Source organism: Squalius cephalus (genome assembly GCF_949319135.1).
Source record: "Squalius cephalus genome assembly, chromosome: 6".
Lineage (NCBI taxonomy): Eukaryota > Metazoa > Chordata > Actinopteri > Cypriniformes > Leuciscidae > Squalius > Squalius cephalus.
In genome coordinates this window covers 22275756-22291194 of record NC_137127.1, presented here as the reverse complement: position 1 = coordinate 22291194, position 15439 = coordinate 22275756, and the positions used below count along the sequence as shown (strand labels likewise).

The following is a 15439-nucleotide window of genomic DNA, read 5'->3' as shown; positions in this document are numbered from 1 at the left end:
CTTGAACACTCTTAAAAAGCATTTGCAAGGTATTTATGATGCATCTGAATGAATGATTCATTTTAATAGGGTGCAGAGAGATACATTTTTCAAGCGGCAGTGAATCATCTATAATCATCTGTTTCGGGGCTGCACACTAAGGATGTGCAATACTATATTCACTTTATAATCTTTTAGTCTAAATGGCTAGTAGGTCTTAAAGATGCTATATGCCCACTTTTTATATGCATGTTGACATGGTAGTAAATTTGCATACTATACTATGCACTTGAAGTCTGTACTTTACTGATGATGGGAAAGCACATGTTGAGTTAGATAGTATGCCAGTATTGAGACAAACTACATCACCATAAAATCTTCATTATGAAAATTCCTTCCATTTCTATGGAGTTGGAATATCCATCATTCACAAAGAACTTTATGTTAAATTATTCAGGATTTGATTATATGCATAATTGCATACTGATTATATACATGCATAATTCCATTCCTTAGATTCACACATTTATAAACTTCTAGTAAACTTTTAGTATACTTCTCACATCCCTTGCCAGTTTTATACAGCTGAAAATGGCAATCATTATCATACATTTTTCCAAATTCTTTTTTTTTTTTTTTGTGAGAAATATTGACTCATAAAGCATGCACAGGTGCATGCAAACTTTCAAAATCCAGCAGAAATAATACATCATCTAGGCACCTTTAACATGCTATTTTTAATGTACTATAATTTTGGATGTATTTCACTTTATCTTATATACTGTTTAGGTCGGACAGTATAGAAATTGGAATTACTGCTCATATCATAAGAGATTATGTAAGATCACATGTAAATCTCATCGTCCTCTATAGGTGCAGTAGAGAAGAGCTCGAAACATGGAGCCGAGGACAAAACCCAAAACATCATCATGGCTATGAAGGAACGGATGAAAATCAGGGAGAAGAACCGACCCGAGGTGTTCGAGTTGATTCAGGAGATGTTTCTGCTCACGAAGGAAGACTTCATCACCCAGCTGAAGACAGCCAAACAGGCCGTGCTGGAGGGGACGTCCAAGTGGTCTGCCAAAATCACCATCACGGGTAAGCAATGAGCAAATCTTACATAACCTAACAAGAACGTGGTCATATTTCATGCACAAATTAAAAATGAGAATTTGCTAAAGTGCCATGATAAAGTCAAAGTGCATGCAAATGTTAGTGGTCCAAAAGTAGGCTTCACTGTCATATAAAATAGATTTTTTTAAAAAATGCATGTACAAGTGGCAAATAGATTGATTGATTCAAAATGTTATTTAGAATTGAATTGCTGTTGGTTTATAATATCTTAATTATGTATTGTAATAATGTTCAAATAATGAAAAATGTCATTGCAAATGTAAGAAATAAAATAGCAAGAATGAACACACTGTTTTTACATTTAATTAATTTTCTATAAAAAATGTATACAAAATATGTCAAATAAACTTTTTTCTAAATTATTATTTTTGCAGTTAAATTTGGCCTGTGCATGTTCTTGACAAGTTTAATTTCAATTTATATAGGAGTATTATTATAAAGTTATACAATTATAAATAAATAAAAAATAAAAAGTTTTGGCCGAGCATGTTCAAGACAAGTTTCATGAGATTCACCCTTAAAGTCTTTTTGTGCATCTCAGCGTCTGTGGCTGGATCAGACCCTACAGGGAGGAAATGCTGCTCAGTTTAGTTTGGGAAATGTGCCGAGAGTTTTGCTTGTTTTCTGACAGCTTAAACCACCAGACGACAACAACCATCTGCTGTGGACAGAAACATAGGCAGTCGCTATCCGTCTCTCTGAGTCATAAAGAACAGTTTCTGTCCGTCTGCATGACGTATATCCTCACATTGCTATGATTCGGTCAAATCTTCCAGAAGCCACTGTATTAGTTCAGCCAGTGCCAGGTGAAGTTTGCTCCTATATGTGTCTGTATCAGTGTTGCTCCTTCACCTCACTTTGAGAGTCAACAGAGGCTGTGAATTATTGCCAAGCTTGCAACACTGCCAGAGTGTCTGTCAATAGAACAAAGAGAGATTTATTTATCATGAGTTCAACACTAGCCTCTGTGCATTCTGATTTAGTTTAACTGCAACATACACTGATCTATCTATCTATCCATCCATCCATCCATCCATCCATCCATCCATCCATCCATCCATCCATCCATCCATCCATCCTGTTCAGTGAGAGAGTGTTGTGCCATGACCCCAAAACCAATATGACCGTCACTGTCAGACACGCTAACATGACATCAATGTGTGAACACACCTCTGGAAACACCAATATGCCATCGCTCTTTCATTCTAGCTAAACTATTCGGACTATATTACCCTCTTCAACCAGCCCGGTGACATTGCACCAATGTCTGTCTGTCTCCAAGCCCAAGGATATATGTTCCCTGAATAATTTAGCACCCTGCTCGTTCATAATTAATGTGGCAAGAGCTTCCTGTGAACTACTATTGGCTCTGTGACGAATGGTATCCCCATTGACTGATTTTAGTGCCACAGTCAGGCTACACACTGTTTTTATGTTGTATTATTGCAGTTATTAGTTAGGGTGCCATATGTATACGCACATTCAGATAGGACATGAGTGATGTTCAAGGATGGATTGTGGTCCTACTGTAACGGTCACTTTGTGTTTTTGGGTTAATGTGGGGTGAAATGGGAACTGCGCATGTGCGTAGAGTGTCAGTTGTAGATTTGACGGGTGATGAGAGGAGATAACCGCTCTACCGCTACTCTTTCTTTTATTTCCTTTTATATTTTGTGACCAGAGTTGGATGTTTGTTTGTATAAGTTACTTTTTCTCACTCGATCCCCATGTATGCGGACGAGTGTGACGTTTAAGTAATTGTATTAAACACGGGGAAAATACGCAATCTCTAGTCTCTCGTGCATCTTTTCCTCCGACACCTATTGTTTTTTTCTTTCTGGGCCACATCCCAACTTTGCGTTACAAAGTGGCGCCCGAACATTGTGGATCTACCAAAGTTATCTCATTTTCTCTTCTCTCCCGACGGTTTGTCGACTGACGTGTTCGTGCTACAGTGGTGTATCCAGGCAAGTCAACTGGCGGGTATTACCGTGGTGGCCGTGCGGCGTCCGTTGGATGGATCTGTACTGCGTCGCGTGGATTTCCTGATGTTTTTTTAAAGATTTGTTCGAGCTCGATCGGTTTTGCAAGTACAAGGAGTGCAGGTGACATTTGATGTTTTACTTCGTTTAGTTTGGATTGATTTTTTTTTTTTTTCAACTGGACGGACAGTTTATTGTTCTGCATAACATTGACAAAAGAGAAATAGGAAAGAAAAGTACACTTGGAAGATTTTCCTTTATTTATTTTTCTTTTTTTGAAAAGAAAAACAACAACGAAAATTTATTGAGCATTTTTTTGCCGTATTGGACATTTCTGAAGTGACGCACAAGTCTGTTGGTCACTGTGTTTTTCTTTCACTTCACATCTTGTGGCCTGACAAGCGCGAAAAGAAGAACTGTTTCTGAGGGAAAAAAATATTTTTGGACTTTATTTCAGTTTGTAGTGTATTGTGTGCATTTTCTCTGAGGTTATTTGTTTATAGTGTTTTAACAGAGATTGTACAAGTGCACATGATTATTTCTTCAGGTAACAAACAGGTTTGATGTGCTGTTTTGTGCTTAATTCCTGATTGATTCATTGTAAACTGTGCATCTGTATACAATATTTTGTTTAGTTTTTCTGGCAATATTTTTGTAATTTGCTGTTATACAAGATGGCTGAAAATCGTAACCTACTTGACTTACTGACATGTTCTGACTACTCACCAAGACAGAGTACGTCTCGGAGAGAGGATGAGGACTTACGGTCTCAGGTTCAGTTCCTGCAGGACGAGGTTGCTGTACTGCAGCGGTGTCTCCGTGACTCACTGGACCTGCAAAAGACAGTGATTGACTGCATGAATCCAGATGAAGGTACCGTTCCTGTTGTGTCTCGGCCGAAAACTTCACCTTTAGCTGCTTCTACCCCATATGTTCGAGGACAGGCTCCAGTGGGAGATTTAAGGTCAGGTTTTGCTAATGTGCCTCATGTATGTGCGCCTATGGTGACTCAACCAGCCTTGGCTGATTTGTCGGCTACATCCAGGGTCTTGGCCTCTGTCCTACATCAATCGCGTCTTGAACCTCTAATATTTGACGGTGAAGGAAAGACAAGTCCAGAAGATTGGCTTCAGTCTGTCGACATATACAGGACTTCACTAGATCTTACTGATTCCCAGATGTTACTTGAACTCCCCCGTTTTCTGTCCAAGGAGCCAAAGAAGTGAGTCACCATAGGCGCACATACATGAGGCACATTAGCAAAACCTGACCTTAAATCTCCCACTGGAGCCTGTCCTCGAACATATGGGGTAGAAGCAGCTAAAGGTGAAGTTTTCGGCCGAGACACAACAGGAACGGTACCTTCATCTGGATTCATGCAGTCAATCACTGTCTTTTCACGCGCCTATGGTGACTCAACCAGCCTTGGCTGATTTGTCGGCTACATCCAGGGTCTTGGCCTCTGTCCTACATCAATCGCGTCTTGAACCTCTAATATTTGACGGTGAAGGAAAGACGAGTCCAGAAGATTGGCTTCAGTCTGTCGACATATACAGGACTTCACTAGATCTTACTGATTCCCAGATGTTACTTGAACTCCCCCGTTTTCTGTCCAAGGAGCCAAAGAAGTGGTTTAATGTCCTGAGCTCTCATCTTTCCACATGGGCCCAGTTTTGTGACCTGTTTAGGAAGGTTTTTCTGCCATCTGATAATCAGGAGCGCATTATGAGAGGTATCCTGGACCGAGTTCAGATGCCAGATGAACCTTTGCCTACGTTTGTTGCTCACATGCTGAGTGAATTTCGAAAATTGAGAACTCCGCCTCCTCAGCTGGAGCAAATTGAGCTAATATGCAAGCATGCTGTGGAGAAATACAGGGTAGCACTCTATGGTACTGCGGTAACATCTGTGATGTACCTTTCTTGTGTGCGCATGAGCTGCATTCAGTCTTGGGTCCGTGTAGTCGTAATGCATCCCATGTGCCGCAGTCAGTTCCTGTAGCACGGGAAGTTCACTGTTTCAAGTGTTTGACACCGGGGTATACTTCCCGTAACTGTCTATCCTGTAGACTTCGGAATAGTCTGGATGTGCGCCCAGTTTCGCCCAGTCATCAGGTTGAACATACTACGGAGATGCAGAGTTCGGAACACCCAAGTAGTGTGTCGCATACAGCGGTTGCGGACCTGGGTGCCTCAGTTAGGCCAAGGTCGGGAAACTTCAGAGGGGGGAGGACGTTTCAGAGAGGCAATCCTCCCCCAAGACAGTAATTGAGCCTCACTTATCTGTTTCATCCCAGTCCACTCAGCTTGCTCTTGGTCATGTGGAAGACCTCACATCCTCTTCTTATTGGAACACACCTTTCCGTGTTCAGGTCAATTTTCATGGCCAGGTACTTGAAGCTACCCTGGATACGGGGGCTTCCGTTTCAGCGGTGCGAGGGGATGTTTCAAAATTTGTTCCAGGGGGGACTTTCAAAACAACAGCTTGGTCTGCACCTCCTTTACAGCTTGCCGATGGAGCTATGTGTTGTCCATCTGGGTTAGCTTGGCTATAGTTTGGTTTCATGGGCCAACGCTTTTACCATCGTTTTGCAGTCATCCAAAACCTTTCAGCGCCGCTTGTCTTAGGCATGGATTTTATGATGAGAGCTTCTGTCGTGATTCGGGTTCCTTCCAGAACAGTTGTCCTGGGTGATGTGCCAGAGGCCTCAGATGAGTTGGAGGGAGTTGACTTAATGACGCTAAGTCACAGTATACTTAGTTTGGAATCCGGTTCTTCCAGTTTGGCCACAAAAGTCGACGAGGCTGCTCTAAATGATGGTGAAAAAATTAAGCTTTCTGAGTTGTTGAGCTCCTTTGCTGATTTATTTGATGGACATCTAGGTCATACATCCATGGTTGAGCACAAAATTGACACAGAACAGGCCAGACCTATCCATCTTCCTCCATACCGCACATCACCTGCAAAGAAAGAGTTAATTGAGAGGCAAATCGATATGATGTTGGCGGAAGGCATTGTGGAACCAGCATCGGGGCCATGGGCTGCACCAGTTGTCATTGTTCAAAAGCCTTCCGGCGAACCAAGGTTTTGCGTAGATTATCGAGGTTTGAATTGCTTTACGGTGAAAGACTCGTACCCACTTCCGAGAATAGACGAGTCCCTTGATTTTCTAGCGAGAGGAAACTTTGTGTCCACTATTGACTTAGCCAGGGGCTATTGGCAGGTGGCCATGGAGGAATCGTCAAGGCCAAAGACTGCTTTCATTTCTCACCGTGGGTTATACCAGTTCCGTGTTCTACCTTTCGGCCTGTGTAATGCCCCTGCCACTTTTCAGAGGCTCATGAACACTGTACTGGCGGGCCTTATCTACAAGACATGCGCAGTGTATCTGGACGATATTGTAGTCGCCTCGCCCACGTTTGAGCAACACCTGATAGACCTTGAGGAGGTCCTGACTAGGCTCAAGTCTGCTGGTCTGTCGATCAAGTTGGAGAAGTGTCAGTTCTGTAGGAAGGAACTTACCTTCTTGGGGTATCGAGTCACCAAAGATGGTATCCTACCGAATGAGGAGAAAGTGAAGGCGGTGGTTGATTTTGTTACTCCAGCAAACGCTAAGCAGGTGAGACAGTTCTTGGGCCTGACTAGTTACTACCGACGATTCATTCACGAATATGCTCGACATGCTGAACCTCTCTTTGCACTTACAAGAGCCAACGTTCCTTTTGTGTGGACACAAGATTGCCAAAATGCTTTGGATTTCCTCAAAAGTAAACTGACGTCTCCGCCTATCCTGAGATTTCCGCAGTTTTCACTTCCATTCTTCATTCATGTTGATGCGTGTGATGTCGGTCTGGGAGCTGCTTTGATGCAGAGGGATGAAGAAGGTAGAGACTGTGCAATTGCCTACGCCAGTCGTGCTTTGCACAAGTCTGAACGCCCTTACTCTACCCCCGAGAAGGAATGCCTAGCGGTAATTTGGGCGCTTGAGTATTTTAGACCGTACATTGAGGGACTGCACGTCACCGTTTTTTCCGACCACAGCAGTCTGAAGTGGTTGATGTCACGACCAAACCCCACTGGAAGGTTGGCTCGGTGGTCACTTCGGTTGCAGGACTTTGATTTTGAAATTGTCCATAAACCTGGAGTGTCCAACAGCGTCCCTGATAGTTTGTCCAGGAACCCCTTACCTACCTGTGGTCAGCCGCTTGACATTCTTCCTGATCGCGCTGTTCTTGGGAGTCTGAACTTGCGTTCCTTGCCGTCTGTGTTGTTTACGGACAGGGATCACTTGAGAAGTTTACAGCTGAATGATCCGGACGTTGGGAAGCTGCTCAGGGTATTGGAGGATGGTGAGAGTTTGTCTCCAGAGGAAGATCCCCTGTGGGCTGTTCTTGATGGTCTTCTGTATCGCAAAGACCCAAAATCTTCTTGCACATTGCATCCCATGAAACAGTTTAAGCTTTATGCTCCTCAGATTGTCAGGAGGTCTCTGTTGGAGTATTTTCATGATCATCCCACTGCAGGTCACTTGGGTGTGACTAAAACGGTGGCAAGGATTAAACAGAGATTTTTCTGGCCTAACATGGTGTCAAATGTGAAGAAGTATGTGGGTTCATGCGCTGTCTGCCAATTCACGAAGCCGTCCCAGAGAAAGCCTGGTGGTTTCATGGTTCCAATCCGTCCCCAGTTTCCCTGGGAGTACACAGGGGTGGACTTCGTGGGCCCTTTGCCTCGGACGCCGAGTGGTAATGCGTACATCCTTGTGTTCGTTGATTACTTTTCGAAGTGGATCGAAGTTTGTGCTGTGAGGGAAGCTACTGCTCTTGTTGCTGCCAGTAAGCTGCTCAGTGAGGTTTTTTCTCGGCATGGTGCCCCAAAGTATTTGATATCAGACAGGGGTTCTGCTTTTATGAGTGATCTCTTCAAACACACAGTTTCTGCCTTGGGCACTGAGCATAGACTTACAACAGCCTACCACCCTCAGACCAATGCCACTGAGAGAGTGAACCGGACGCTAAAAACGGCCATTAGAGCTTATGTTGGGACTAAACATACTTCTTGGGATCGCTTTCTTCCACACATTTGTTTTGCCCTACGGACAGCTCAACACGAGAGTACAGGACTGAGTCCGTCAATGGTGCTGTATGGCCGAGAACTGGACACGCCCTTGGATCTGATTTCTCAACCTGATTCTCTGGGAGTGGAAGATCCAGGTGTGACTTCGTTGGATGCCCTGAAGCATTCGCTCCAGGAAGCTTCTGATCATGTCAGGTCTTTTCTAGAAGTGAGTCACTCTAAGAAAAAGCGCTACTATGACAAGAGGCGTCGTCTTGTTTCCTTCTCCGTGAATGATCTGGTGCGGATCAAGACTCATCCACGTTCTGACGCGCTTAAAAACTTCACTGCAAAACTTGCGCCTTTATACGCAGGTCCTTACTGTGTCACTCAGAAGTTGTCTGATGTAAATTATAGACTTACTGATGTGAATACAGGGGCGGATGCTGGGGTGTTTCATGTGGTAAACATGGAACCCTTCCGTACGTGGGATTCTGGAAATGTGTTAGAGGTTGTGCCTGTGGATCCACCTCTGGAAGTTCCTGAGGACAGTACCTTGTTGGGTGATGGGGGCTCCTGTCATGAAAGTCCTGGTGTGACGTCCTGTGTGTATGATGTCTCTGATCTCTTGGAGTCTGATTTATTTGAAGATGTCAGTGGAGAGGGAGTGAGTGAGTCTGTTGATCCTATCATTTCTTGTGATTTGTCTGAGGGTGATAATGATTGTGTCGACCAAAGGTATAACCTGCGACCTAGACTTGCCGGGTTGGCAAGTCGTCACGTCGGGTTGGCGTATTGATCACCAATAGATGGACCAATCCATTTCACACAGATCTGTTAGACTTAAAGTGAGCATGTTAATGTGGTGTGTGTATTTTGTTTTCTAAGACACTGTATTAACATACCATAATCTTATTGGTTTTGGTTGACTGTTTCTAAGTTAACTAACATTGTTGTGTTTTGTTCTTTTAAAAGGGGAACTTATCCTTTAAAACATATGAAGAGTTCGGTTGCAAAACGCGATAAACGCCATTTTTTGACATTTGGATTTTATTATTGGAAATCACTGTTCAGATGTACCTTAATCTATGTGTGAATTGCTGCCATTAATAAGATTTAAAAATGTACATTTTAAGCCTACTACAAAATGTATTTTTTCACAAAACGCGATATCCACCAGCCCAGTTTCTTTACAAAGTGCGATATAACGGTTAGGCTATAGAACGTTCAGGATGCTGCGCGAGCTCAGGATGTCAAGCGAGGAGAGAGTCACCGCCGGTGAAGTGCTCCGAGTTTGCTCAGTGATTTAACGATAATATCAAAACATAAAACATATTTTTAAAAAGAGGATTCAATAGGCTAACTAAAAAACGTTTACCATTTAATTGTTTATACTGTAGGCGGCGAGCTGTCAGTCACGTAGGCTACGTCACTGATCAACAGCTGTCTGTCAAGCGGGTCGCACACCGGACGCGCAGCTCAGCGCCGCGCCGCGCAGCGCCACGTCTTTTAAATGCGAACACATTATTCTCTATGAGAGTACACACACCGGCGGCGTCTGTCCGCGGCGCCCAGCAACGGCTCAGGACCGTGTTCAAAATCCTGCTGCGCCACAGCGCCATTTACATAGTTTTATATTAAATTTACATTTATGTGTCTCAAATCGTAGTTAATGTATATACGGACTTAACCCCGTGCTGCAATATACATTTAGTTTTAAATTTATTTACAGAAATCAGAAAATTGCTGATGCTAACGGATTTTCAGGTGAGAGTTGTCCTAGACGTGGCGCGGCGCGGCGCGGCGCTGAGCTGCGCGTCCGGTGTTGCGACCCACTTCAGAGTCAAGCTAACGTTATGGATCTGATCATACAGGTTTGGTTTTCAGCAGCGGTGTGGAAGGAGCCTCCACTCTTTCTGTAACAAGCTACAAGTCGTTTATCTAACTAACTTAATCTTACTTATCTAAATTGTAACTAATCACAAATAGTCCGAAGCTGTTTAAGGATGGTTGAAACGATAAACATCCTGCAGTTTGTCTGCTCTGACAGCTCAGCTAGCCAGGCAGCGCAACGGGTTTTTTTTCTTTTTTTTTTTTTTTTTAATGCCCACTGTCTCTATGTGAAGCACAAGCACACAGACGTCCGTACGTTGTTATCCAACCTTTTCATTCAGGGACTGCCCTGGATTACTGGCACATGCCATAGTCACATTATGTTTATTATGGCATGTTTTTGAATATTATTTACGATTAATTGATAAATTATTGTTAATTTTCCCACTGATGATCCAAAAGATTTCTTCAATGGTATTACAGTAGTAGAATATAGCCTATGGTGGATATATAGCGTTTTGCAAAAAAAAAAAAAAAAAAAAATGTTATGTTGTGTATGTTCTGGCCAAAACTAACTCAGAATCTTATTATTATTAATCAATCTTTGTATATACTATTCCATATATTTATGATGTATTTTTTTAAACCAATTTAAGATGTTTGACAATGTTAAGATAAATATGTTGCATTTTGGCATGGTTTTTGACTTATTTATGAACTATTTATGGACATAAAATTAAATAAAAAATATCGTGGATTTGAAGAATATTGTGTCCCTGGCCTTCACTGAGCTCAAGTAATAGTTTAATGTACAAAAAATGTGAATGAACTTGACTGTTGATGTCTTAAATAATAATGTCAAATAACCAACATTTCTCAAAATGGATATATCTCGTTTTGCAACGAAACTCTTCATATATTGCCGTGGGTTAATGAAAAAATTTTTTTCTGTTTACTTGTGACATTTTCTTTTTGTAACCTTGGATGAAGGATTTAAGATGAGTTAATAACTGTCATGTATGTCAGTATTTCTCACAATTTTCCTTGCATTTCTGTGAGGTGGGAGTATTTACAATTATTCATGTATGAAGTTGTTTATTTCCTGTATTTTCACAGTGTTGTTGGCTGAGGACAGCCAATATTTTTCCAGGGGGGACTCTGTAACGGTCACTTTGTGTTTTTGGGTTAATGTGGGGTGAAATGGGAACTGCGCATGTGCGTAGAGTGTCAGTTGTAGATTTGACGGGTGATGAGAGGAGATAACCGCTCTACCGCTACTCTTTCTTTTATTTCCTTTTATATTTTGTGACCAGAGTTGGATGTTTGTTTGTATAAGTTACTTTTTCTCACTCGATCCCCATGTATGCGGACGAGTGTGACGTTTAAGTAATTGTATTAAACACGGGGAAAATACGCAATCTCTAGTCTCTCGTGCATCTTTTCCTCCGACACCTATTGTTTTTTTCTTTCTGGGCCACATCCCAACTTTGCGTTACACTACGAAGCGTGTGGCACCAGCGTAACTTAAAATCTTTAAACCTTTGTCTTCATATGTCAAAATTATGACTAAAAATCACAGATTTATAAAAAAAAACAAAAAAACTGACAATAGATATTCTTCAGACAATAGCATTTTATCTCCAATGCAAATGTTATTGCTTTCTTTTAGAATACACAATTTGCAAAAACATTGTCTTTTTTTCTGTCTCCCTTCTCTAGTTTTATGTGCTCAAGGTTTGCAAGCCAAAGACAAGACGGGCTCCAGCGACCCCTACGTCACAGTACAAGTGGGAAAGACCAAACGCAGGACCAAAACTGTTTTCGGCAATCTCAACCCCATCTGGGACGAGAAGTTTTTCTTGTGAGTCTCACATAAAACAGATGTGTTTTCTGTTTATCTTCCTTCTGTCTTAAAAACAAGACTAGCTAACATTGTGCTGATGCTCTAGATCAGTGGTTTTGTTCAGCAAAAACTTTTAGCGTTTATCATGACCATTTTTATGTTGGTATTACGTGACAGATGAATTTTGCACTAGAATACAGAGAATTTAGATGCATGATTATATGGTTTGTTGCCATTTTATATTGGCATTCAACATTGTTTTTTCCCTTGCCTTTCACGACCCATCAGAACAGACCCGAGGCACATTTTTAGGGCGTGACCCATCAGTTCATATCCACTGCTCTAGAATATCAGGCTCTCTGCATGAGCTGCTAGAGATGAAAATGGTTTTATGCGATTATTCTTATGCAATTAACTTTTTAATATTAGGCTGAACTCAAAGGGCAGAGACATAGTTTCCATTTCACAACATTTCTGCCACTCAATCACAAACAAAATTTCAAATGGCATATGAATTATTCAAAGTAGCCTTTCATTAATTTGACATTTTCTGTAGAGCCCTTCCATTACGAGTTGTATCTCTGTCTTTTTTGCTGATACTCAAAGGAGCTTTTTAGTTTGTTTGAAAATGGTCATAAATGAGGAGTAATGGAAATCATTTGTATTCCCGTTGGCTTTGTCATTCTCTCATGGGACCATTTCTTTTCATATTCCTGATGGTGTACCCTTGAGGCTTCTGCAATCTTGGGTGTCACATTATAGTGAAGACTGCCATGCTCCATTCATAAACCTTTGTTAGGATTTGATGTTTCTGATGATGCACAAAGCCTATAAATCAGAACCCTAATATCTACAGCAGCACCTTGACTGTGGAAATGTTGTAGAATCCGGACAGAGACCTTATATCTTGTGCCATTTGTGTATTTATGGTTGTTCCTGATTATTAGTTACTTTTTTCATTAAGGTTTTGCTGAGGTCATCTTTATGAGATCAATGCACTTGTTCATCACACTGCTGTATTTCGCAAGCTGTGGTGTGTTCAGAGTGAGTGGTGTGACCAACATTGATCATTCATCATTCAGAATTGAACTTTTTAGATTTCAGTTCAATACTTGAATTGAGGTTGCAAACAGGATGCAAAATTTCAAATAAATTCATAACAATATATTTTTAACTAGAAAAGCAAACAACTTGAAATTTGACTTGCGGACAGACATAATTATGGAAGGATGGATGGATGGATGGACAGAAACGTGGACGTATCTGTTGTTGTCCCACCGGATGTGAGACTCAGAACTTGAATGTATCTGTTGCAGTCTCACTTTTACAGGCCAGAGACTCAGAACTTGTATCTTTTGCTGCCTGGCCTGTAACAGGCCGCAGGCTCAGTACATGGTTGATATGTTACAGTCTCGCCCTTGCAGGCCACAGGCTCAGAATGTGGTTGTAGTTGATGTCCCACTGGATGTTAGACTCAGAACTTGAATGTATTTGTTGCTGTCTCACTTTTGCAGGACTGAGACCCAGAACAAAGAGCGTCTGTTGAAAGCGTAAGCGTACCTTTATCCCTTTCCGATGAGGAGGAGATTGCAATTTGGCACTTTTCCATTCCAGTGCTGTGATTGGCTGCTGGCATCAGTTCTTTCCCCTGTGGAACTCAATTGTTTAAAGCACACAGTTAGAAGTCTTTAAAGTGTCTTTAAAGTTTTACCGATACATTTCTCACTTTCCAAACCACCACCAGAATACCTTTGGCAATATTCTAAACAAATAGAGTCCAAGAAGCTGGAAAAAGATTGAACTGTAATGCATTAATTATTTTGTACATTTACAGCTCTATTTGTGTAAGATGTTGCACTACAAATAGCTGTCACTGAGAAAACGTATGAAAAAGTATGAAATGGTTTACATCAGTTTTAAAGTTTTTAAACATGGTTATAAATGGATTTGGATGGATCACTACAGCTGCATCCGGAGGTCCTGATGAATTTTATGGCGGTCAGAGGCCAAAACTTTAGGAATTAGTCTCTAGATAGGTGAAGGGCAGATACTGCAAGTGGACCAATGAGAAGTCCTGTCCATCCCGGGATTGGTTCCAGAGGTGGTCTTCTTGCCCTCTAAGAGCTGTCTGGCTGTTGTCATAGCATCTTTATCTGACGGCGTTGGACAGTTTGTTTGTGTTAGTCCACCAAGACCAAATCAGAATGTAGCAAACCTATAGATAGATAGATAGATGGATATTATACAATATTATTAATAATATTCTGTATACTGCTATTCCGCATCCTGCCCTGTACTTTTCGTATTACCCCATGTTACTTTATCTACTGTTAAACTGCCCAGCCCTTTTTCATACCATATAGTGAGCAAACAGCACAAATGCGGTGAACCAAGTGAAACCAAGTAACTCCGATTTTCAGCCTGTATTAAATACGAGACTACACTGCTGATGCCTTGAATATTAAACTGCTGAATCCTGTCTGCAGATATCACCGCTGGAGCGATCTGCTTCTCCTTGTTGTTGTATTGAACTTTAGCTTGAATGTGTGGATGTGTTGTTGCCGTAAGGGAGGATTGCTAGATTACTAAAGACAGTGATTAGAGTTGCAGCTTGTATATCTTATGTATACTTGTCTTATAAGTGACCCCTAATCCTCATCGCCCACTTTAATTTTCCATTTCAATCCGAGCTTGCGATCTTAATCCTGAGAGAATCATCAGCCTCCGCCTATGGAACAGTATTCATTTTGGCAGCCATTTTTGATTTAGTCTCTTCATCTTCAGACGAAAACGCTTATCAGTCTTAGTCACATAGTAATTTTGTCTTTCATAGTTTTAGTCTAGTTTTAGTTGACGAAAAGTCATTGCATTTTTTGTCAACTTTTAGTCATTACTTTTAGTCAAACTGCAGTTATCAACATTAATTTTGGTAGCTATTTTATATGTACTCTTTAGACAAAAAATGTCATTATAATTTTTCTCTCTAGGCCAATTCAATTAAGCTTATGAGAAATTTGAATCAAGGTAACAGTCTGTATTGACATTGCACTCTTTAGCAGTAGCACTTGTTCAATTCTCCATCCCTTTTCCTTGGTTCAGTGGTTCTCCAATAAAACAATGTTCAATAAATATGCAATGATGGTAAAAACGAAGTGATACTTTTAAATATTAATTTAAAATCACTGGTAGGTGGCGGTAAGTCACTGTCTTTATGAGTGAGTCATCGAGTAATTCATTCATTCAGTAACAAAGCAAGTGCCTGCCTGTATTTATGAACGGATCATTGAATCTCACGATTCGTTTAACGCCACACATTCGTTCACGAATCACCACTGTGTTACAGTTCTGCTGTGGCTTTCGTTGCAAAATAGAGCCAAAAAGGCTAGAAATGGCCCTGCTGGCAATCGTAAGCATGAACGCTTGTAAAAAAAAGTAAATGTGTTGTCTCCTCCTTTATTCGACAAAAACAAGTGGTTTTGGTCAAGTTTTATTTTTTTTTAAACACTTCAGTCTCGTCTTTTTTCGTCAACAATATTGCATGTGTTGTTATCGTTTAATGACATAGGTGTCGTCTCTCATCGTCTTTTAGTCATGGAAAAAAAGTTTGTCA

General features: G+C 41.2%; 1 protein-coding gene across 2 annotated transcripts in view; it reads left to right on the top strand.

Annotated features, from left to right (window-relative positions):
* unc13c (unc-13 homolog C (C. elegans)) overlaps positions 1 to 15439 on the top strand; it is a 558188-nt gene that overhangs the window by 54884 nt on the left and 487865 nt on the right. For both annotated transcript variants that reach the window (XM_079873953.1, XM_079873952.1), the window contains exons 8-9: positions 853 to 1080; positions 11706 to 11847. In XM_079873953.1, the coding sequence (XP_079730079.1) occupies positions 853 to 1080; positions 11706 to 11847 (370 nt within the window). The remainder of the gene's footprint in view (positions 1 to 852; positions 1081 to 11705; positions 11848 to 15439) is intronic.